A 24,584-nucleotide genomic window follows, 5' to 3' on the forward strand; every position below is an offset into this window, starting at 1 on the left:
ATCTACTATAGACAAAAATGATAAATCAAAAAGTTGGTTCTTTGAAAGAGTCAACAAAATTGACAGACCCTTGGCAAGATTAATCAAAAAAAGGAAAGGGGAGACTCAAATAAACAAGATTAGAGACCCCACGGGAACAATCACAACTGATTCCCAAGAAATCCAGTCCATAATGAATAGGTACTACCGGGGCCTATATTCAAAGAAACAAGAAAATCTAGTAGAAATGGATGATTTCTTAAATAAATATAGGCTACCCACACTGAACAACGATGAGGTAAACAAATTGAACAGACCAATTTCTTACAACGAAATTGTGGAAGCAATCAGGGAAATGCCAACCAAAAAAGCCCAGGTCCAGATGGTTTCACTGCAGAATTCTACAAGGCATTTAAAGATGAAATAACACCTATACTCTTGAAACTCTTCCAAGAAATAGAAACAGAAGGAGCAATACCAAACTCATTTTATGAAGCTAATATTACTCTCATCCCCAAACCAGGGAAAGACCCAACAAAAAAAGAAAACTACAGACCTATTTCTCTAATGAACACAGATGCACAACTCCTCAATAAAATATTAGCCAACAGAATCCAGAAACAAATTTAAAAAATTATACACTATGATCAAGTGGGCTTCATCCCACAAATGCAAGGCTGGTTTAACATTTGCAAATCAATCAATGTAATACATCATATCAATAGAGCTAAAGAAAAGAATCATATGATAATTTCTCTGGACGCGGAGAAGGCATTTGACAAAATACAACATCCATTCATGTTGAAAGCACTAGAAAAAATAGGAATAAGAGGTACATTCCTCAAAATAGTGAAAGCCATATATGAAAAACCTACAGCCAGTATTATACTAAATGGTGAAAGAATGGAACCATTCACCTTAAAATCAGGAACTAGACAGGGATGCCCACTCTCTCCACTTCTCTTCAATATAGTGCTGGAACCCTTAACCAGAGCAGTAAGACAAGAAAAGGACATCAAAGGTATCCACATAGGGAAAGAAAAATTAAACTATCCTTATTCGCTGACGACATGATCCTCTACTTGAGTGACCCAACAAACTCCACTCCCAAACTACCAGAATTAATAAACCACTTTAGCAAAGTGGCAGGATACAAAATCAACCTTCAGAAGTCAGTAGCCTTCTTGTACACCAACAATCACAAACAGAAGGCCCAATCAAGAAAATGATCCCATTCGCAACAGCCCCCAAAAGAATAAAATACTTAGGAATATACTTAACCAAAGAAGTAAAGGAATTTTTTAATGAAAATTATAAAAGCCTAATGAAAGAAATTAAAGAGGACACTAGGAAATGGAAAGACATCCCATGCTCATGGCTAGGGAGAATCAACATAGTGAAAATGGCTATACTGCCAAAACTGATATACAAATTCAATGCAATCCCCATCAAAATCCCAAAGACATTCTTTATGGAAATTGAAGATATAATCCAAAGATTCATATGGAACAAGAAAAGACCTAGAGTAGCCAAAACAATTCTAGGCAAAAAGAGCAAGGCTGGTGGTATTACAATACCAGACTTCAAACTCTACTATAGAGCCATAGTAACAAAAACTGCTTGGTACTGGCACAAAAACAGACCAGAAGATCAGTGGAACAGAATAGAAGACCCAGAAATAGAACCATATACCTATAGGCAACTTGTATTTGACAAAGGAGCCAAAGATATACAGTGGAACAAACACAGTCTATTCAATTATTGGTGCTGGCAAAACTGGGCAGCCACATGCAGAAAACTAAAAATTGACCCTAGCCTTTCGCCATGCACAAGCATTAACTCAAAGTGGATCAAAGACCTCAACATCAGACCAGAAACCGTGAAATTGCGACATGATAATGTAGGAGAGACATTGGAACTCATGGGCACAGGCAACAAATTCCTGAACAGAATCCCAGGGTCACAACAGATCGGAGAGAGACTCGATAAATGGGACTACCTAAAAATAAAAAGTTTCTGTACAGATAAAAACATAGTTGCAAAAGTAGAGACAGCCAACCAACTGGGAAAGGATATTCACCAACAATACATCTGACAAATGCTTAATATCCAGTATCCACAGGGAACTCAAGAAACTAATCCCCTGAAAACCCAATAAACCATTCACTAAATGGGCAAGGGAACTAAAGAGAGACCTAACAGAAGAAGAGATTAAAATGGCAGAAAAACATATGAGAAAATGTTCATCATCTATGGTCATAAAGGAAATGCAAATAATAACAACCCTAAGATACCACCTTACCCCAACAAGAAGGGCCAAGATTTTGAACTCAGACATTGACAGTTGCTGGCAGGGTTGTGGAGAAAAAGGAACCCTACTGCACTGCTGGTGGAATTGTAAACTAGTTCAGCCACTCTGGAAAGCAGTGTGGAGGTTCCTTAAAGAACTGAAAATACACCTTCCCTACGATCCCGCCATACCACTTCTGGGCATCTATCCTGAACAACATGACCCAGGATATTATAAAGATACCTGCTCAGCTTTGTTCATCTCTGCACTATTCACAATAGCCAGGCGATGGAAACAACCCAGATGCCCTACTGCAGATGAATGGATACAGAAAATGTGGTATATATACACAATGGAATTCTACATAGCCAACAGACAAGATAAAATAATGGCATTCGTAGGGAAGTGGATGAATCTAGAGCCAATCATGTTGAGTGAGACAAGTCAAGACCTAAGTAACAAAAGGTGCATGGTATCCTTAATATGCGGTTATTAAATTTAAAGTGTACAAGAGTGAGGACTCAATAACTGCATACCCAAAGCAATGGACATGGTAATGGAAATACAAACATAACTATATAGACAAAAAAACCTATAACTCTATAATCATAATGTTTTATTTCATAAACTGATATGTTTCTATGACATACAAACCTTTAGCCTAATTTTGATTAAGTTCTAAAGACTAAGTCCCAGAGAATGCAGAGATTTCCTCCTTGAACAATTGTTTGTTAAACTTGTCATTTAAAATATGATGTAAACATAAGCCATATAATTAATCATTGTTGTTCTTAAGGCACTGTTATCTCTCATCACTTCTACTGTCCCTCGGTTATCTCATATTGTTACACTGTCTCACCTTGTTACCTGATATATCGGATATAATTGTATTTGGTTATCTGAAATTGGATACGGAACGGGGGGGGGGGGGAGAAACCAGATGAGGGGTGGGGGAGGGGGGAAGGGAAATGGGGACCGCGACATGTGAAAGGGTATCAATGTGTGGGAAATAAGGCACCATTTATCTGGCAAATACCATGTAACCCTTCTATTAATTACAATAAAAAAATCTATAAAAAGAAAATAATAGTGTGGAAGTATTTTCTAAGCCTTTAGAAAATCTAAATCGCTTAGAGTTTGAACGTACTAAACAAGGTGTTAATCATATTCTAGCTTTTTCTTCTTCAGGAATACTTTTAGAGCAGTGATTCTGTCTTGTAAGAACTATTTTACAATTCTACAAATTGTAGGAGTTCTGTTTCACAATAAAGTAGAATTAGTTAATTATTATGTGTTAATATCATTAATGAAAACAAAAGTACTTTATGTAATATTTACTTTCTCAATGAAATTAAAAACAAAACTCTCATTGATAAATTTCTTAATTAGCTATTTTCATACTAAAGAATTTTTCTGGAAATTGAATCACTCCAAAACTAATCTCCAAAGAAACAAACATACCATAAAAGGATAGGCCAAAGACTTAAAGAGAGTCTTCTCTGAAGAACAAATAAGAATGGCCTATAGACACATGAAGAAATGTTCGACATCTCTGGCCATAAAAGAAATGCAAATCAAAACAACTCTGAGATTTTACCTCACTCCAGTTAGAATGGCCAGGATCAAGAAATCTAATAACAACAGATGCTGAAGGGCATGTGACCAGGAGGGATCACTACTACACAGTTGGTGAGAGTGCAAACTCTTTCAACCACTATGGAAAGCAGTATGGCAATTCCTCAAAAGACTAAACATAGAGCTCCCCTATGACTCAGCAATTCCACTACTAGGCATTTACCCAGTTGTCCAGAAACAAGAACATACTAAATCCACTAGCACAACGATGTTCACCGCAGCACAGATATGGAACCAACCCAGATGTCCCTCAGTTGATGATTGGATCAACAAGATGTGGTATTTGTACACAACAAAATTCTATGCAGCTATCAGAAAGAACATTTACCCCATTTGTAAGGAAATGTAAAGACTTAGAAAAAACCATATTAAGTGAAGTAAGCCAGACTCAAAGGAACATAGGCTCAATGGTTTCCCTCATTTGTCATCATCAGTAGAAACGTTGAGCTCTTCTAGCACAGGTTTACAATAGAGCAAAACATAGATACATAGGCCATACAGGATGATGCTAAATGAAAGGACCTCCAGGATATAGAAACAAAAGCCATATTATTTGTGATTGTTGTCCTTTATGTACTATGTTATTTCTCATCTCTTTTGCTGTGCCTTTGTTATCTCATATTGTTACAGTATCTTGCCTTGTTATCTGATATATTGTATATTTGTTTATTTGGTTATTTGAAATAGGATAGGGAAGGGGTAGGGGTGGGGGGAGGGATATGGAACCAAAATATGAGAAAGGATATCAACATTTATGAAGCAATGCACCTTCACATTTGCATCTGGCAAATATAATGTAATCCTTCTAGGAATTACAATAAAAAGTTTAAAAAAAAGATTTCAGGAATGTGAACAAAAATGTTTATGGGTCCAGCATCACTGAATAGAAAGACTCAGATTTTCTTGTGTAGCCTTTGTTTTATCTAAAACTAAGTTCAATTGTGTATGATAATGAAGTATCTCTTTCATTTTTCTCTTTTCATTAACATGTAAATAAGGTGATACTTCAGTATATATGGTAGCATGATATAATTTTTTTACACAAAATGTTCACAAATTTTGCCTTTGAACAGGTTATAAATCTGCAGAAACATTTAAAATTGCTTTTGGACTCTAAAAAATCATTTGTCCCAACTATGTAGTAAATAAACGTAAAACTATCTCCATGAATACATTTTAAGTTCTCAATATAAAAGAATTTTACTGGAGTTTTTGTCCTACTTGAAGGTTTAGCTAATATGTAGAAACATATGCTAATCATAATTTAGTGTTCACATAAATACTTTACAAAAATAGACAACTAGTCCAACAAAAACACTTACCTTACTTTTGCTTCTCATCACCTGCCTTTCTGTACCCTTTCTTTGGTCTCTGATTAGAGATATTCTCCTTAGAAAGTTTTATTTTCCTAAACAGTGCTCTACTACTTGAAGTCATATTTTTTCCTTATCTCCTCCATTCCTTACCCCACCCCCTCAGATAGCACTGGGGTTTGAACTCAAAGTCTTTTGCTTTCTACAAAAGTGCTATACTATGTAAGATGTAGCTACAGCTCTTCTTGCTTTTAGGATATTTTTTCAGAGACAGCCTCGTGCTCTTTAAATGGACTGGCCTCAGACCAAGATCTGCCTGCCTATGCCCCTGCCTTGCTGAGAATACTCTCATGTGCCACTGTTCTCTGTTTATTTGTTGAAATGGGGGACTAATGTTTTGTCCAGGCTGGCCTAGGACCACAATTGTCCTGATCTCTTCCTGCTAAAGTAACCAGAATTATGATCATGAGCTTCCAAGCGTAGCCAAAATGTATTTTAACCCAATTTAAGAACATTTTCAAACAATGCTACTATCAGGGCAGTGTTATACAGTCCCCATCTCAGCAAATAATAATCACTAGGTGACTTTAAGATGGAAAAGGGATTTTAAACATTCATTATAGAAATTCTGTGGCAAAAAAGGTGGCAAATAGAAAAACTACAGTGACATCCCACTTCACAATAGGTTACCTATAATGAAAAGCAATGGAAAATAATAAGCATTGGCAGATCATGGAGAAATTACATTTCTACATTGCTAGCAAAATGAAAATGGTACAGCCACTACTGAACACAGTTTAGCAGTTCTGCAAAAACTTAAAACTTAGAATTGCCACATAGCTCATTGGGATCATTCATAATAGCAAAAATGTGGGAAATCACACATTTCTAGCTGATTAATGGACACACAATGAGGTAAATTCCTACAATGGAATGTTAGTCAGCCAAGAACTATAATACTACAACATGGATGAACGTGGAAAATATTATAGCAAGTGAAAGAAATAAGATTTATGTGAAATGTCCAGAACAGGCATAATCATAAGGTCTGAAAGTAGGTAGCAGATGGCAGGGGCGGGGGAAGATTGAGACTAACTCCCAGTATATAGGGAGTAGCTTTCAGAGGATTTGATGTAATAGCATCAGATAGAAGTGACAGTTACACAATATAGGAACTATACAAAGAACCACTCACTAAGGGTATACCTTAAAGTTGTAAATTCTAGGTTTTGTAAGGTACTTTAACCATACAAATTTGCAAAGATACTTTTTTTTTTTTTTTTTGCCAGTCCTGGGGACTAAACTCAGGGTATGAGCACTGTCCTTGAACTTTCCTCAAGGCTAGACCTCTCCCATTTGAGCCACAGCACCACTTCTTGCTTTTCTATGTATGTGGTACCAAGGAATTGAACCCCGGTCTTAATGCATTATAGGCAAGCACTCTACCACTAGGCCAAATTCCTGGCTGAGCAAGATTCTTTTTTATTAAGAAAGTCATTATAGAAACTAAAATTTTTCTTCCATTTTATTTCTCTGAAAAATCATACCCTGAAAAGCATTGTCCAAACAAAACTTTAATTCTGAGAGTCTACATACATTGTTATGCATCTTAGGTTATGATCCATAATCCATAAAGTCTTAACACTCAAATTAAGACCTAAGAATTAGTTACCTATGAACTGGAGGGGAAAACTTCCTTCTCCAAATACATAGGACCTAACACAATAGAGAAACAGTTCCAGGTACTTGTTTATACCCAATATTTTGACCAAGCAGCCATTACTACAGATAACTAATATTCTATGTACTATTGTGACATGTCAAACCAAGATTTGGGTGATTAACTGACACAGACTTTAATTTTTTAATCAAGCTGTTCTTTAAATATAAAGACAAATACATTTGTAAAAACGCAGAGTAATGCCTATCTATAAATGTTGTCTCACTACAATAGAAATTTGTTTATAACATTCATAAAAGGTTCCAAAATAGGTAGAACACTCCCATAATCATTTTCATGTAGTACAGGAAGTCTATAGCATCATAATCACCATTTTTCTTGGTTTGTCTTCCTGTATGAGAACAATGAGTACACTACAGTTTTCTGAAATTACATACTTACAAAGCCTTTATTACAGTACATAGCTAAAATTGTTCTAGCTTATTGTTCTTGGCCATTGTTGGTTTCTTACTGCACCTAACTTATCAATTAAACTTGATGATGGCTAAATACTTAGAGGATGAAATATACTAAGTATATAGCATACATTAAGTATGGGCATATAATGGTGGTCTTATGATGTTCACTGCAGAGAAAAAATATTTTATTATATAACAGACCTCATCTAATGTATATTTGTATATGTATTTATATATTTATATATTCTATATTTACTATGTTGTTGTTGCTACCAAGAGATTAACTACAGTCATATACTGTTTCTATGCATACAAAAAGTAACATTTTTCCATTTGTAAGTATATATTAGAAAAAAGTTAGACAATAACCATTTTTTTCAGTAGCATATAGAGGATCATACTTACTGTGGAAGAGCCAAGTGCAGATTTTGGAGCCCTGATTATTCCAGCAATTGAATGGCGGATAGACTCAAATCTGGATAGCCTCTCCTTTCTTTCCTGGAGGAATTAAGAAACATCTTCAGAAACAGTAAATTATCTTACACACTTAGACACACACATACACACACACGCATGCGCACACACACACATACATACACTGTATATAGGTATTTATTCACAAATTAGTTTTCAAATTTAGTCAAATATAAATGTATTGACATTATGGACAACAGCCGAATGTGCATAATTTGCACAGCATTCTTTTTTCCTGGCCCCTCAATAATGTCTTAATTGGGGGTGGGGGGAAAAGGAAGAAAGAAATTCACACCAAATCTGAAAGCAAACAAGAAATGCAATGAAAACCGAGCATTAACACACATACACACACACACACACAAACATAAAACCGTTACAAACTATAAGGAATTCATACAGTTCCAATTATTTCAGATAACAGTATAGTTTTAAGAAATGATAAATTATAAAAAAAATAGAAGAAAAAGACAATATAAGGAACATAGTTTTAAAATCTGGATTTCAAATTAGTGAGTTTTCAAAAGAGTCACAAGATGGTGAAGATGGTGATATCACGTCAGTGACAGAGATGAGGTAAGGAAGTAATGGCAGAACTATCAGCAAGAAAAATAAACCCAGGGCCAGGAGTTTGGCCTAGTGGTAGAGTGCTTGCCTAGCATGCACAAAGACCCAGGTTCAATTCCTTGGTACCACATACATAGCAAAAAGCCGGAAGTGGTGCTGAGGCTCAAGTGGTAGAGAGCTAGCCTTGAGAAAGTCCAAGGACAATGCTCAGGACCTGAGCTCAAGCCCAGGACTGGCACCAAAGAAAAAAAAAAAAAAGAAAAATAAACCCACATTATTTCCTTTAAGGCGTGTATTTCTGAATATCACAGAAAATGACTGAGAAAATCATTTTATTTATATTTCAATTCTTCAAGTCCACCACACAATCTAAGTAAATGATATTAGAGAACAAGAAACAAGAGAAAAAAAAGAACGTATATAAGAGCTAAGAGAAGAGGAAAAGGATAAGAGTATGTGAGGGTTTGTAATAGAAACACTGGTTGTTTTCCCAATAATTACCACATTTCAAATGTTCACGAATACCCAGAAGAGCAAGAGATCCTATCTCCCATACAAGAATTCCACCAATACTGTCAGTAAATTTGCTGAAAACAACTAAACCAGGCCACAAGTAACACATCTGTTCCTGGCTCCAGTACCTAGGATGTGTTTCTGTGGTAGTAAATGTGGACATTAAAAATGTTTACCCCTCTTCTTGCCCACACCCAGTTTATTCTTCCTTCTGGAAGTTTAAATACTAATAATTCTGATTATTCCATAAACACATGTATTTAATGGTTTAAGACAATTCTATAATAATCTAACAAAACAATGGTTTCAACCTATTATGACAATACTAAATAGTTGAAAAGCCCATGTAATCACTACCTATACATCAATTTAGAGATACAAACATTCCTCAGAGACTTGCAAATAAGTTACTACAAATGACTTAAAAAACTGACACAGGGGCCAGGAGTTTGGCCTAGTGGTTAAAGTGCTTGCCTAGCATGCATGAAGACCCGGGTTCAATTCCTCGGTACCACATACATAGAAAAAAGCCAGAAGTGGTGCTGAGGCTCAAGTGGTAGAGCTCTAGCCTTGAGAAAGTCCAAGGACAGTGCTCAGGCCCTGAGCTCAAGCCCAGGACTGGCAAAAAAAAAAAAAACTGACACAATAAACAAGTGAATATTTAATATAACTACATTCAGAAAACAAATCTTTGCCGCAGTACAAAATAAATGATTCCAATGATAAGGGATGTGAGCATGTATACTGTAGACTAATCCAGTTTCCCTGACTGAACCACAAGAACTGAAATACAAGAGTATAATGCTCTTTCTTCAATTCATATTAAAGATTTTCTTTCATTTCTTTCCTTTTGGTTATTTTTTTCGGGGCGGGGGGCAGCAGCCAAGTGTTGGGGCTTGAACTCTAGCCCTCATGACGGAATTCTACCACTTAAGTCATACCTCCATTTTCAGCTTCTTCCCAGTTAATTCTCAATAAAGCCTTCTCTAATTTGTCTGCCCTGATGGGCTTCAAACCAAACTCCTCAGATTTCTACCTTTTGATAATAAGGCCATAAGTTGGATACAGAAATAGTCAAAATGCAAATGGGGTTTATAAAACATTTTAACCAATCAGCTCACTTCCTATCTACATTTCTACAAATAAACCATGAATCTCACTTGTCAACATCCTGTCTGTATCATTTAATATCAGGTTTAAATTATAGCCTACCTAGTAACATATCAGACTGTGTTAAATTCACTGACATGTTGGGTTTTATTTTGAAAGATTTAAATGGCTACTATAAAGAATGAAAATTTTCTTTTCATGTATGACAGACATAATGCCTAGATATGTCTGCAGCTTTACCAGAACTGATTATGATAAACTCATTTTACTCACCTCAAGTAAAGTCCAGATAAAGGTGCCATAGTAATTAACATGGACAAAAGTGAAAGCAATCAGAGCGAACAATAGGCAGGGGGTGGCAATGCTACATCAAAAAGACAGCTGATATTATAAAATTATGTTGTGATAAGAGGACCAGAGAGAAATGCTACAAGCACAGCTGCTAACCAATTTTAAGTGAACGTAGGATGAATTTGACAATCTATTAGGAGTAGATTTCCATTGCTTTTTTACTAAATATTTAAATAAAAATAGCATTATGCTGCTAAATATGTGTGTATGCATTTACTTGACAGGTTGATTTTTTTATATCAAAGAATTAAGTGATTAATCTTAAAAATCAAAACTAAGACTTGAGGCGTGGCTCAAACAATTACACTATCTCTCTAGCAAGTGTAAAAACTTGAGTTTAAACCCAGCACCACCAACAGACACACACACACACATACACACACACACCCCAAAAACAACCATCTAAGTAGCTACCTTTCAATTCAATTACCATAAACGTGATACCATAAATATCTGTATAGCCAAATACACACACACAGTTGAGACTTCCATGATAATTAAAATTACACACGTTTAACATTTTAAAGAACTCAAATAATACTTCAAAATTACTTAAAGTAAATCATACCCATCAAATTTTGAAATACTGTTAACTACAACTTTCAAATTATAGCACAAAATAGGAAGGGCAAGAATCAAGGCTTCCCTGATTGGAGTGGCTTTGACAAAACCAGAAGTCTGCACTAAGAGATTGCCATAGTAAATGTCAAACTATTTCAATAAAATATATATATATATATATATATACAACAGTTCTCACAGAATGAATCTTAAAGGAGGCCTAAAGTTAGGAAAAATAAGATGCTTCCTATAAGAAGGGAGCTAGTCTCAGTTTCCAAATCAGTAAACAAGACACTGGGACCCACAGTTGTAGAGGTGTCATAAATTCTATGATTATTATCCAACTCCCCTGTAATTGCATTGCACTGACAATTTACAGAAGTCCCTCTCTCACAAACACAAGCACACACCAAGAATTCTATACCAGGCTGATAATCTGTTAACTTCTCTTAAAACTATAGTCACAACGGAAAACATTATCAGAGGGAGAGGAAATTATCTTGAAAGGAACTATTGGGGCACTTTTTTGTTAATAAAGGGTCATTAAAACAATAATCAAATATTATTTCCCACTGACATCTGTAAATAAACCCACTGAATAACATTCTTAGATGGAACAAGGAAAGTGATTATACAGCCCTGTTGGAACACTAAGATACTTATTCAACCCTGGAGGCAATAAGAAACAAGAAAATTAAAGATATTTATGCTCAGACACCAAGCTGAGTGCCCAACATTTTAAGACACTTCTTAGGTAAAGCAGCCATGGAATGTGTGAGAATTTTGTGAGTACTAAATTACAGAAAAACTGTAACCTCAAAGAAAAATACTCAATTCTGGGGCTGATTCCATCATTAGTAGATCTTTTACAGATGTATATTTTCTGGAGAGAATGAAAAAACACATGGTTTCTTTCTCTACTAAGATACAGAATTTAAGTGTTCAACCAGTTTTTAAAGCGGTTTATTTTAGCAACTGGGTTTTGACTGAAGACAAATCATTTTAGAAGTACTCACTGCCTAGTTAACTTAGTTTGCCATGCTGTCTTTCTACATTGATGCTTGCATACACAGGATATATATTAAAAATAAAGACAGCTAGCTCTCTTGCTAAGTCAAATGTCTTCAGATTCTGAAAAGTGAAAGTGGAAAAGGAACATCTGGATGGTTATAAGATTATGTTTTAAAATAACAATATAAAGGAAGTTTATAGTAAAACAATAGAATTCAGTAAGATCTAGTTAACACTTTCTCTTATATAAAACAACGCTGGCAAAAAAACAAGACCTAACCAGACTACAATATATTTCCTTTCTATAAGCTATCCAAATACAATCCATGTTCCAAAGTGCTTTTCCTGAACATATGAGCAAAATGGTTACAGATAATTCAATGAGAGAGAGAGAGAGACAAACCTTTTCTTCATCAGTTTCAGGTTCACATAGTCAGCTTTGAAAGAAGAAACAAAGATGTCTCCATAACCTCTGTCCCCCACAGACATGTCCTATGCTATTATCTTCTACCAGGACAGTATATTTATTAAAATGATGAACTTACATTGACATACCATTATTGCTCAAGAGTTCACATTAAGGTTAACTCTTGCTCATGTTCATTCTGTGAGTTTGTACAAATGTATAACAATATGGATTTACATTATAGTATCATACTCTATATTCATTCTATACTCTGACTATTCACCTCTTTCTAAATATTTTTAGTCATAACCAAGAAGTGCAAGATACAGCCAGCTTCCTAATGAGCATCTTGTGCCTCAACAACTTAAGTTCTCTTGGTTCTTGCTCAACAAACAAGTATGTAACTTAGAACATCTTGTCAAGGTTCAGCTTAACAATGATTTGACCCATGCAACGACTGGCAATAATAAAGCACTTGCTCCTCGTCCTCCTCCTCCTCCTCCTCCTCCTCGTCCTCCTCCTCCTCCTCCTCCTCCTCCTCCTCCCCCCTCCTCCTCCTCCTCCTCCTCCTCCTTCTTCTTCTTCTTCTTTATTTTTGTGGGTCATGGGACTTGAACTCGGCCTGGGCACTGTCCCTGAGCTCTTCAGCTCAAGGCTATCACCCTACCCTTGAGCCAGGCCCCATTTCCTGTTTTCTATAGCCTTTTTTCACAAAGGAGCCCAAAATGTTCATTAAAGAAAAGTAGTCTTTTCAACAAATTGTGCTAGCCAAAGTGGATATGCACAAGCACAAAACTAAAACAAAACTCCTACCCCTCTCTTCTAGTACTAATATCAGTTCAAAGTGAGTTGAGATCCTAATATAAGATCTAAAACATAAAATCCATACAAAGGAACAGGAAAACCACCAGAACTCTTTGGCACAGGTGGAAACTTTCTGAACAGAACACCAATATATCTGAACAGAATACATACAGGAGCCAGGATTGACAGATGAATTGCATCAACGTAAACAGCTGCACAAAAAAAAATAGTAGTCACTGGCTTAAAATACAGCCTACGAAATGAAAGACTTTTGCTTGCTAAATATCTAACAAAGGATTAATAATTAGAATATACAAGCAGTTCAGAAAACTAAATTCTTGAGGAATCAATAAGCAGAATTTTTAAAAAAATACTAATCTCCCAAAGAATCAATAAATGTGCAAGTGAACTGAATAGGCATGTGTCAAAAGAAGCACAAAATCCAATAAATATATGAAGAAATGTTCAACATCCTTGGCCATAAAGGAAATGCAAATCAGAGCAACAGTGACATTCCATCCACTTCAGTCAGAATGGTTTCATCAAGAAGGATGAGCTTGTGGGGAGGCAAAGAAGCTTATCCTCCATTAGTGGGAATGTTAACTAGTATAATCATTATAAAAATTAGTATGGAGGTTCCTCAGAAAACTAAAAATCAAACTATCCCATAATCCAGCAATACCACTCTTGGGAATTTTAGCCAGATGTTAAGTCAAAATATGATAGAAACACCTACACATATTTGTTCACTGATGCACTATTCAAAATAGCCAATATGAAAATATATGTAAGCATATATATTTTATGTATGAGTGTATACAAACACATGATCGACATTTAAGATTCCATGATGAACCTCCCTTAACAAATTAACATGCATTTTAAATTACATACTTACACACACACACACACACACTAGGAGGTTGAAACTTCTCTGACCAGGGTGTATGCTAGTGGGAGTAGGACAAACTAAGGGAAAGGGTAAAGGAGGGCTAATATGCTCTAAGTATATTATGTACATGTGTAAAAATGTAACAATGAAGCTTGATTAGAGTGGCTTGATAATGATAGAGAGCAGAAGGAATATAGGGAAGGGGATGACTCTGGTCAAGATGCTTTGCATTTATAAATGGACATATGAAAATGAAATCTCTTGCATGGCTGATTAAGGATAATAAAAATACTTCAAAAAGTAAGACTTATTTGATTTTATTAATATTGCTCTACTGTTAAGGAGAATGATACAAACATATACCTGTTTTCAACTCTTGTGGAAATATATCCAGGAAGAACAAAATTGTGTGTATATATCACACTTTGTTGAGGATGGTCTGCACTGATTTCTTATCTTGGCTATGGTGAATAATTCTGCAACAAACATGTTTGTGCTATTGGTTTTACTCTGTCCTAGTTTGTAGAAGAGTTTGAAAAGAGTTGAATTTTGAGGAACTTCCATTCGCTTTCCAGAGGGGTTGAACAAGTTTGCATTCTCATCAATATTAAGAGTTCCCTTTTGGCTGCATTCTCACCAGCATCTGTTATTGTTAATTTGACAATGAGCATTCTAACTGAGATGAGGTTCTCAATATTATTTGATTTGATACTGGATCATTTATAAAGAAATGGAAAGACTGGGAAAAAGTTACATTAAGTGAAGTAAGTCAGACCCAGAGAGACAAAGGTTCCAGGTTATATGTGAAAGCTAGATTTAGCTTGCAAACTCAAAAGTAGAGATGTTGGATGGTGTACAAAAATATATTAAAATATGGTAGATTCAAGGAAGATTTCAAATAGTGTAATTCCTTAGGAAGGCAAAAATCAAAGTTCAGCAAAAGAAAACACAAAGAAGTAGGTACTCAAAGGGGTTGGGATGGGGTCAAGTGAAATGAGATGGGCAAATGAAAAGAGGAAGAATGCAGTCAAGAATCCAATGTATATACTACAAAATTAAGAAAAGGAAGGGAAGAGGAAGAATAGACAAGGAGGGATGGGTGAGAATTTTGAAGAGGTGATGTTGATTAAGATGAATTGTATTCATAAATGGCTTTGTTAAATGACAACTCCCTTGTCAATAACCTAAAGATAATTCTTTAAATACTTGGGAGGAAAACAGAATAAATATACCAAGGAGAGAAATGGCAATTCCATGTTCTATTTCTTTATGAACAGCCAACACGTTACATTACCACAAGCAATGCGTAACATGGAAGACATAGAATTTCTCCACATCTTAACACTTACCTCTGCTTTTCTGATGACAGATACCCTAAGGACTCTGATACGTGTATTGCCTTCATTTTTAATGATATTTTCACTAAATAGAGAATTCAAGGCTGATGAGTTTTTTCCTTTTAGCACAGTATCTTCTAACCTCCATTGTTTCTTATCAGTAATCAGATCTACTACTATTTTCCTATATTATTTTGTTGTATATAATGTGTCTTTCTGGGCCAGGAGTTTGGCCTAGTGGTTAAAGTGCTTGCCTAGCATGCATGAAGACCCAGGTTCGATTCCTCGGTACCACATGCATAGAAAAAGGCCGGAAGTGGTGCTGAGGCTCAAGTGGTAGAGCTCTAGCCTTGAGAAAGTCCAAGGACAGTTCTCAGGCCCTGAGCTCAAGCCCAGGACTAGCAAAATAATAATAATAATAATAATAATAATAATAATAATGTGTCTTTCTTCTCCTAGTTATTTTCTCATCAAGTAAAACATGAATAAATGTAATCTTACATACACACTGCTAAGATAGTTAAAACTTGTAAATTGAAAATATTGGAAAGTATTTGGTCATTAATTTTTCAACTTCATTCTGTTTTCTCCCCTTAGATCATTTGCTGTGAGCCTAGGATCTTAAATAACCTAAATTTTTTTTCACCTTTCTACTCTTGCTGAGCTTTCTTTGTCCAATTGGTCTACTAACAAACTCACCTAATTAGTTTCTCTGAGATTACATTTGCCATTTCCAGCAATATAATTTTTATTCCAACCAAATTTACATAGAAATGAATCACCTTTTTATTGTATACTGTTCATCTTTTAGATGAACATCTTTTAGTTAGATCTCACTGGTGTCATCTGTGAAGACTTTCCTACAGCTCATGAGGACTCTGACTTAATGAATTAATTAAATTCCTGATGGATTCATAATGTGATAGCATTATAGGATATGGTAAAAAAAAATCAGAGGTAGAAATACATCACTCAGGGTGTGTCTCTGGGAATTATGTCTTGCCATGATTCTCTTTTACTTGTCTTTATTAGTGGAATCCACTTTCTGAACTGCTCTCCTCTATCACAACCTTCCTGCTATGAGGCACTGCAACTTCTGAAACTAGGAGTTAAAAATCTTTTTGCCCTTGAGTTGCCTTTCTAGGATATTTGCTTACAATGATTCCAAACTTTCATTTTTGTAATAAGTATTTTAAATATATCATCTCCTAATTCTACAATCTGGCCTATCTCTGGGTGTAGGTCAATGAATATGAGTTACATGTCTTACTTTTCATTGTGTCATTATATGCCACAAAATTTACATGAAAGAACAAATGAGTCTGAATTCAATAATAACTTCTCGCTACTGAAGTTACAGCAATAATACACTGAATTATTGTGGTTTTAATTTGTATCCGTTCCTACTCTAACTCACTTTACTAAGAAGGTATTTTTCAGCTTTAATATCTACTCCCTAGCATTTGGGATCATCACACATGTTCTACAAGACCTAGAATACCCTGCAGAGAATTAGTCCTAGAAAAACCATTTATATTCTTTTGTAGGTAAAAGCCCAGAATGCTCAGTTCTGCCCACATGCACTAGCCCGCAGAAACTGAGCACACCATTCACCCTCTCTGTGTATGAAGAATTTCATTTGAAACAGCTCCCTTGAGTATGCTTTTCTGATCTCCTGCTTCATTCATTCAGTGAAATGCCTGAATAAGAGCTGGTGGGTAGGTGCTGCCCTGTTGGCGTCCTTGGCATGCTAACCTGCAGTTCAAGCCCACACATGTATCACAAGTCGGCCAAAAACATGTCCAGAGTCATTATCCCATAGAATGCAAGAATGGGTCTATGCACTCAGGGATCTATTTTTCCCTATAAAGCTTATCATTTTTGGACTTAGGTTCATATAGTTTTCTTTCATTTGTTTACTCTCTGGTAAACTTCTGAACACTATTATTTTGTAGTTTAATTGTCTTATTTTAGTGTCAGTAGGAATGCTAGTCTTGTGACTTTCCATATCCAAACGGGAAGCAGAATTAATGTCCATTTTATTGGGACAAATAATGCATCAGATATCATTTTATTCACTCATATGCAGAAACCAAATTAAAAAAACTTACACTACAGATTTTTTTCCATAGGACAGAAACACAAGGCCATTAATTTATCAAAGGTGAGAGGCTTGATTTAGGGCATCAATTTTAATGGCAGTTGATTGTTGCACAGTTAAAGGCTGTATTTCAAAGATCACTTAAAAGGTTAACTAAGAAGGTAAAGGAACTTTATGATGAAAACTTTAAAAACCTGAAAAAGGAAATTAAAGCAGAACTGATGAAGTAGAAAAACCTCCCTTGCTCCCGAATTGGAAGAATTAGCATGGTGAAAATGACAATCCTGCCAAGGGCTTTCTACAAATTCAATGCAATACCCATCAACATCTCAAGGTCATTCTTAAAGGAAATAGAAGAAGTAATCCAAAATTTCATATGGATTAATAAAAGACCCCATATAGCAAAAACAATTCTTAGCAGAAAGAACAGCACTGGAGGTATATTAATACCAAACTTTAGACTTTATTAGAGAGCTATAGTAAACAAAACAGCTGGGTACTGGCACAAGAACAGGCCTGAGGACCAATGGAATAGAACTGAAGACACAGAAATCAGCCCATAGACCTATGGCCACCTAATCTTTGATAAGGGAGCCAAAAAAAAAATAGAATGGAAAAAGGACAGCCTCTTCAACAAGTGGTGCTAGCAGAACTGGTTAAGCACCTGCAGAAAACTAAAGTTGGATACTTCTATGGCACCCAACACAAGGATTAACTCCAAATGGATCAAAGACCTTGAGGTAAAAGCAGATACCCTGTAAACTTTACAAGACAGAATAGGACATACACTAGGTTTCCTTGGCACAGGTTGAAACTTTCTTAATAAAGACCCAGATAAGCAAATTAAAGGAAGTTTGAACAAATAGGACTGCTTTAAATTGTAGAGCTTCTGTATGGCAAAGGACATAGCTAGCAAGCTAAATAGACAGCCCATAGAGTGTGAGAAGATCTTAACTCACCATACAACAAAGGCCTCATATCTAAAATATATCCTTAGCTTAAAAAAATAGAATCTCTCCAAAACAAATCTTCAAAGAAACAACCATCCCATTAAAAGATGGGCCAAAGACTTAAAGAGAGACTTTCTGAAGAGGAAATAAGAATAGATTATGGACACATGAAGAAATGCTCAACAACTCTGGCCATAAAAGAAATGTAAATCAAAACAACTCTAAGATTCCACCTCACTCCAGTTAGAATGGCCAGGATCAAGAAATCTAAAAACCACAGATGCTGGCAGAGATGTGGTCAGGAGGAATCACTACTACACTGTTGGTGGGAGCGCAAACTCGTTCAACCACTATGGAAAGCAGTATGGCAGTTCCTCAAAAGACTAAACATAGAGCTCCCCTATGACCCAGCAATTCCACTACTTGGCATTTACCCAACCATCCAGAAACAAGGACATACTAAATCCACTTGCACAGTGATTTCATTGCAGCACTATTTACCATAGCAAAGATATGGAACCAACCCAGATGCCCCTCAGTTGATGACTGGATCAACAAGATGTGGTATTTATACACAATGGAATTCTATGCTGCCATCAGAAAGAATGACATTGTCCCATTTGTAAAGAAATGGAAAGACTTAGAAAAAAATCATATTAAGTGAAGTAAGCCAGACTCAGAGGAACATAAGCTCAATGGTTTCCTTCACTTGTCATAATCAGTTAGAAACTTTGGACTCTCCTACCAGAGGTTTACAATAGGGCAAAACCTAGATACATAAGGCCATATAGGATGAGGCTAAATGAAAGGACCTCCAGCATATGGAAACAAGAACCATATAATATTTGATTGACGTTTTTAACGTACTATGCTATTTTTCATCTTTTTTGTTGTCCCTTGGTTATCTCGTATTGTTACAGTATCTTACCTTGTTATCTGATATATTGTATATATGTTTATTTGTTTATTTAAATAGGATAGGGAAGGGGGGAAAGCAAGATAAGGGCAGGGGGTGGAAGGAAGGAAATGGGGACCAAAACATGAGAAAGGGTATCAAGTTTGTGAAATAATGCACCTTCTATCTAGTGAATGTAATGTAACCCTTCTATTAATTACAATAAAAATATATTTTAAAAAGGAAATGGAAAGACTTTGAAAAAATCTTAGTAAGTGAAGTAAGCCAGACCCAAGGGAACATAGGTTCAATGGTTTCCCTCATTTGTCATAATTAGTACACATCTAGGACTCTCCTAGTAGAGGATTACAATAGCTCAAAACCTAGATACATAAGGTCATATAGGAGGAGACTAAATGAAATGGTCTCTAGGATATGGAAACAAGAGCTTTATCTTGAGTGATTGTTGTTCTTATTGTACTATGTTATTTCTTTTCTCTCTTTTTTTTTGCCCTTTAGTTAATTTCATATTGCTACTGTATCTGACTTTTTTACATGGTATATTGTATATACGTTTATTTGTTTATTTGAAATAGGAAAGGGAAGGGGGAGAACGATGATTGGGAGGGGTGGGAGAGGGAAATGGGAACAAAAACATGAGAAGGGATATCAATGTGTGAAAAGTAATGCACTTACTATCTGTTACTAACTGTAACATTGTACATTACTTCAATAATAAAAAATAAAGAGAAAAAAATTAAAAAAAAGTTTGAAAGCTAAATATCTCAAAAGTTTTTTTTCTTTATTTTTGTTTCATTTGCTTGTTTACTTCTGAAAGGAGGGAGTGTTCATTTTTTTGTTGTACATATGTATATACACATACATATATATATTACAGAAAACTTCATCATAATGACTACTGAGAACATTTCGTTTTTGTAAATGCTGTAAGTTTCCAACTTTATCTACATACAACGTCTCCTGAATGGACTACTATTCAGTATTCAGGTACTGCGAATACACTAATAATCCTCTTACCTGTTCCGAGCTCCTTTTGTTAGTGAAACTAGAAACTGGGACCATTGTGAGCCTCAAGTCCTCAGTCAAGATTTTACTTATTAGAATGGAATCAGAAACTGGAGGACCTAAAAGAAAATCCTAAGACTTAAAAGAATAGAAAATCATTGGCTTTAAATAAAGGAATATGATGATTACAATATCTATTTCTATTATCAACAAATAATCCCAAACTATAAAAAGAACCCAGTCAAGTTCTAAGTGCTGTCCTATTGTTGTCTTTTTGCTGTCCCACACTATGGAACACATTACCACCAGCGGTGTGAGGTACACTACTGCAATCTGCGTACAATGAACAGAATAGCTCACAAAAAGGAAATTCTAATGGCATAGCTTGAACTTCTGGATATATCTAGTTACAAGAGTAGATTTAAACCTTTTTTTGCTTTAATTAATCTAACTTGAATAACTATTATACAGACCTAATGTAGTATGCTTTCTTAAAATATCCATTCATACTTAAAGATTTACAATAAGGAATTTTAATCCCTCGCTTTTCCATTCAGTGCATCACTGTTCACAATAGGTAAGTTTTGGAATTAATCTAAATGCATAAAAAGATCAGTGAATTTTTTTAAGTCAGCATATATTCAAAAAGATATATTATTCATATTTTAAAAAAACATGAAATTCTGTAACTTCTAACAATCTGGGTTAAATGGAGATACATTATGCAAAGTTAAACAAGTCCAGTACAGGACAAATACTATACATACTGCATACATATAAAAAGGAAACAACTGAACTAAGAAGCAGAGGGTAAGTAAAAGATGAAATTCAAAATGAACAAGTCTCATACAAGGGAAATGAGATTTTTTTACATCAGTTATACTGAATATGATTGCATATGGCAAATAATTGAGTATTAGCCACCTTTTATCATCAAGAGTGAAACTTTATTTTACAGCACAATATCTTTTAACTATTTGAGATAATCAAGATATTGGCTTAGTTTAATCATTCTAATTTATATCCTAATTGGTACCTCAGAAATATTTATGGTTTCAATTTGTCAATAATATTAAATAGAATACAGAAAGTATTTTAAAAAGAAAAACATTATCCTTAACTGAAATGAAGCTGAAAAAAAAAAAAGACAGGCCTTACATAATTATCTAATATTCAATGTAAAAAAAAAGTTCAAGCCATGTGGGGTGGCTCATGCTTGTAATCCTAGCTACTCAGGAGGCTGAGATCTGAGGAACAAGGTTCAGAGCCAGGCTGGGCAAAAGGACTTGAGACACTTATCTCCAATTAACCTCCAGAAAATAGGAAGTGGGGCTTGGCTCTAGAGTTTGGTGGTAGCCTTTAGCTGAAGAGCTCAGGGACAACGCCCAGGCCCATGGGTAGGGTGTTAGCCTTGAGATGAAGCTCAGGGACTGTGCCCAGGCTGAGTTCAAGCCCCATGACCCCCCCCCAAAAAGAAAGAAAAAAAGAAAAAGTTCAAAATGTTTCTAGCCATAAAACTAGCCATTGAAATGGTACCATTTGTTTTTACTATTCTTAACAAGAATATGGTATGTACTTATACTTAATCCAAGATATATAATCCAAGTCCTATTAGTTTTACTGAAATTGTAGTATAGTTGTACAACTGACTTGGTAGATATATAGTATTTTTATGTAATAGGAAACAGAATTATATGAACATTATCTTAATTAACAAGTAATCTTAAAAAAGGAATTTCTTTAAAGATTCTTACTTTTTAGTATCACAAAAATAAAAATTTTCTAATAAATTCATAAAAATTATGTTTTTCTAAGTGTTTGCTGAGATAGAAATTTCCCAGGATACTATTAATTGGGTCTTTAAAAATGGATATATATAACTACTTAGTCTATTGTTTATTTATAACATTATTTCCCAGGAATCCTTTTGTTTGAATTATAAAATGCTGTTGCACTGAAAAGAACTTTGGAAAATCAAGATACATGAACTGGATTTTGATTTACAAAATTATATGTATTTTTCATTATCTTACAATTTTTAAAGTCATTAACAGATTAACTATGGGATCAAAGCTATACTCCAATGAAATCTAAACAAGGTAATTCAGTAATAAATATACATACACATGCTGAATTGTGTGTTTTTGAAAACTAAGTTTGAATAAAACTGTGCTCTCTTTGGTGGTACTAGAAATTCAACCCAGGAGCCAGGCTCAGTATCTCACTCCTGTAATCCTAGCTACTCAGGAGGCTGAGATCTGAGGATCGTAGTTCAAAGCCAGCGCAGTCACTAAAATCTATGAGACTCTTATCTCCAAGTAACCACTAGAAAACTAGATGTGGCTCCAGGGGTAGGATGGTAGCTTTGAGCTGAAGAGCTCAGGGACAGGATCCAGACCCCAGGTCCAAGCCCCACAACCAACAACAGCAACAACAAAATCGACTCAGGGGTTAAATCTTTTTTAAAAAATATTTAAGCCATTTATTTTGATATCTTCATTGCTTGTTGCCATACATTTTAGTCTCCATTTAATATTTGAGTTTTGTAGACATTTTGGGTAATCATCTTTCAGATCTGACCTCAACAGAATGTTAAAAACCCAAACCCAAATCTAAACTGCAAGATTGTAGGAGTTAAAAAAAAACAAAATGGTTACTTTTAGGTTCAATCTTGTAAGGCAGGTGTTCTACCATTTGAGTTATCCCCACCCTTCCCTGCCCAGGTCAGCCTCCACCACAATCCTCCTATTTATCTTTTGCCATAACTTGGATGACAGGATTTTCCTATAGCAATACAGCCTTGCATTTTTTCCAGACTGGCCTCAGACAACAATATCTCCTCCTAAGTAGCTGGGATTACAGGCCTGAACCACTGGGACTAGCCTGAAACTGTATTTTTAAGAAACGTTCAAATCTGCTGAGAAGCATTCAGGTCTGAAGGCCTATCTACCCAAATATTCCCTAACATTAGCAGAAAGCATTATTACTTAGATAGTATCAGATGTGAAAAATGACTAAGATTTCATTGTGTTAAAATTCATGTTGAAGGCTGGGCTTGTGGCTACAATAGTAGCATACCTTTCAGCAAACAAAGTCCTAAGTTCCAGTATCACAGTGTCAAAAACATTTATGCTGAAGAGCTATGAAATAAACAAAGTGAAAGAGAAGTCATACAAGTTTAATATTAGCCGTTTGACCTTATTACTAATCAGAATAACGAAGAGCATAAAGGACAGGGTTTCTAAATCATGTTTGCTCTATATTGATGTTGCTCACACAAACAAGACAGAAGACTGGGGATATGACTCCATTCCCCAGTAGCACCAAAAATTAAAATTAAAAAAAAATCACTAGAACAGTTATTTGTGCGTAAGTACACAGTCTAAAACTCATTTGGCTACTCTGTATGCAATACACGGCAATTTCCTACTTAAGTCTGCCTTTCACAAGCCTGTCCTAGTTCATTAAAATCACTTGGCAGATTAAGGCAAGAATATAATTTCCATAGAAATAGAAATAGAACACACAGTCCTCTTGAGGCACTAAAAATGAGAAATCTACTTGGGATGACTGTTCATGATTAGCTAAATGGACTGTTAACTCAAGTACAGTTATAATATTTCCCAAATAATATATTTTTACTTAACATGATTAAACAATATTTTCATTTTCTTCATAATAGATTAAATATACCTATTAAAAATGCAAATCTTTTAAAGGAGTAGTCTGCTTGAAAGAATTAGCTCAAATACAAAAACATTTACTATACTTTCAGATATTATATTAATGAAGTTGATACATTATTCTATGAAAATGTTCAAAATATGAATGCCACAAAATACAAAAATATTTTTCAAAGTAATGCACCTACTACTTGGCAAATGTAACTGTAACCCCTCTATACATTACCCCAAAAATAAAAAAATAAAATAAAAATTACAAGAATATTTTTCATATATACTTCTCAATAATATTTTGTAAACATATTACCCATTCTTTAAGTAGTAACTGAAGACTTTTAATTCTTCTAAAATTTTCCGTTATATGAAAAAGAAACTTCCTGAAACAATTTTCCTTGTTATAGGAGGAACACAAAGACTAGAATGACAAATTACCAACAGGATTACAAGGATTGGCAAACCTGTCCAGACAAAAAATACTGTAGGCTTGACAGCCATTTACAGCCATTCATGACAAAAAATGGGGATGAGGGCTCAAGTGGTGGACCAC

General features: G+C 35.1%; 1 protein-coding gene across 26 annotated transcripts in view; it reads right to left on the bottom strand.

The window, feature by feature from the left end:
* Nucleotides 1-24,584, bottom strand: part of Fer (FER tyrosine kinase) — a 432,292-nt gene that overhangs the window by 226,271 nt on the left and 181,437 nt on the right. For 25 of the 26 annotated variants that reach the window (XR_016535240.1, XR_016535241.1, XM_090331531.1 and 22 more), the window contains one exon: nt 7,762-7,854. The exons of the other annotated variant lie outside the window; for it this stretch is intronic. Coding sequence is in view for 23 of the 25 variants with exons in the window: in XM_090331531.1 (XP_090187657.1) it covers nt 7,762-7,854 (93 nt within the window). In the remaining 2 variants the exon portion in view is untranslated. The remainder of the gene's footprint in view (nt 1-7,761; nt 7,855-24,584) is intronic. 26 annotated transcript variants of the gene reach the window in all.

The sequence above is a fragment of the Megascapheus bottae genome, chromosome 4 (genome assembly GCF_031878675.1).
Source record: "Megascapheus bottae isolate mThoBot1 chromosome 4, mThoBot2.hap1, whole genome shotgun sequence".
Classification (NCBI taxonomy): Eukaryota; Metazoa; Chordata; class Mammalia; order Rodentia; family Geomyidae; genus Megascapheus; species Megascapheus bottae.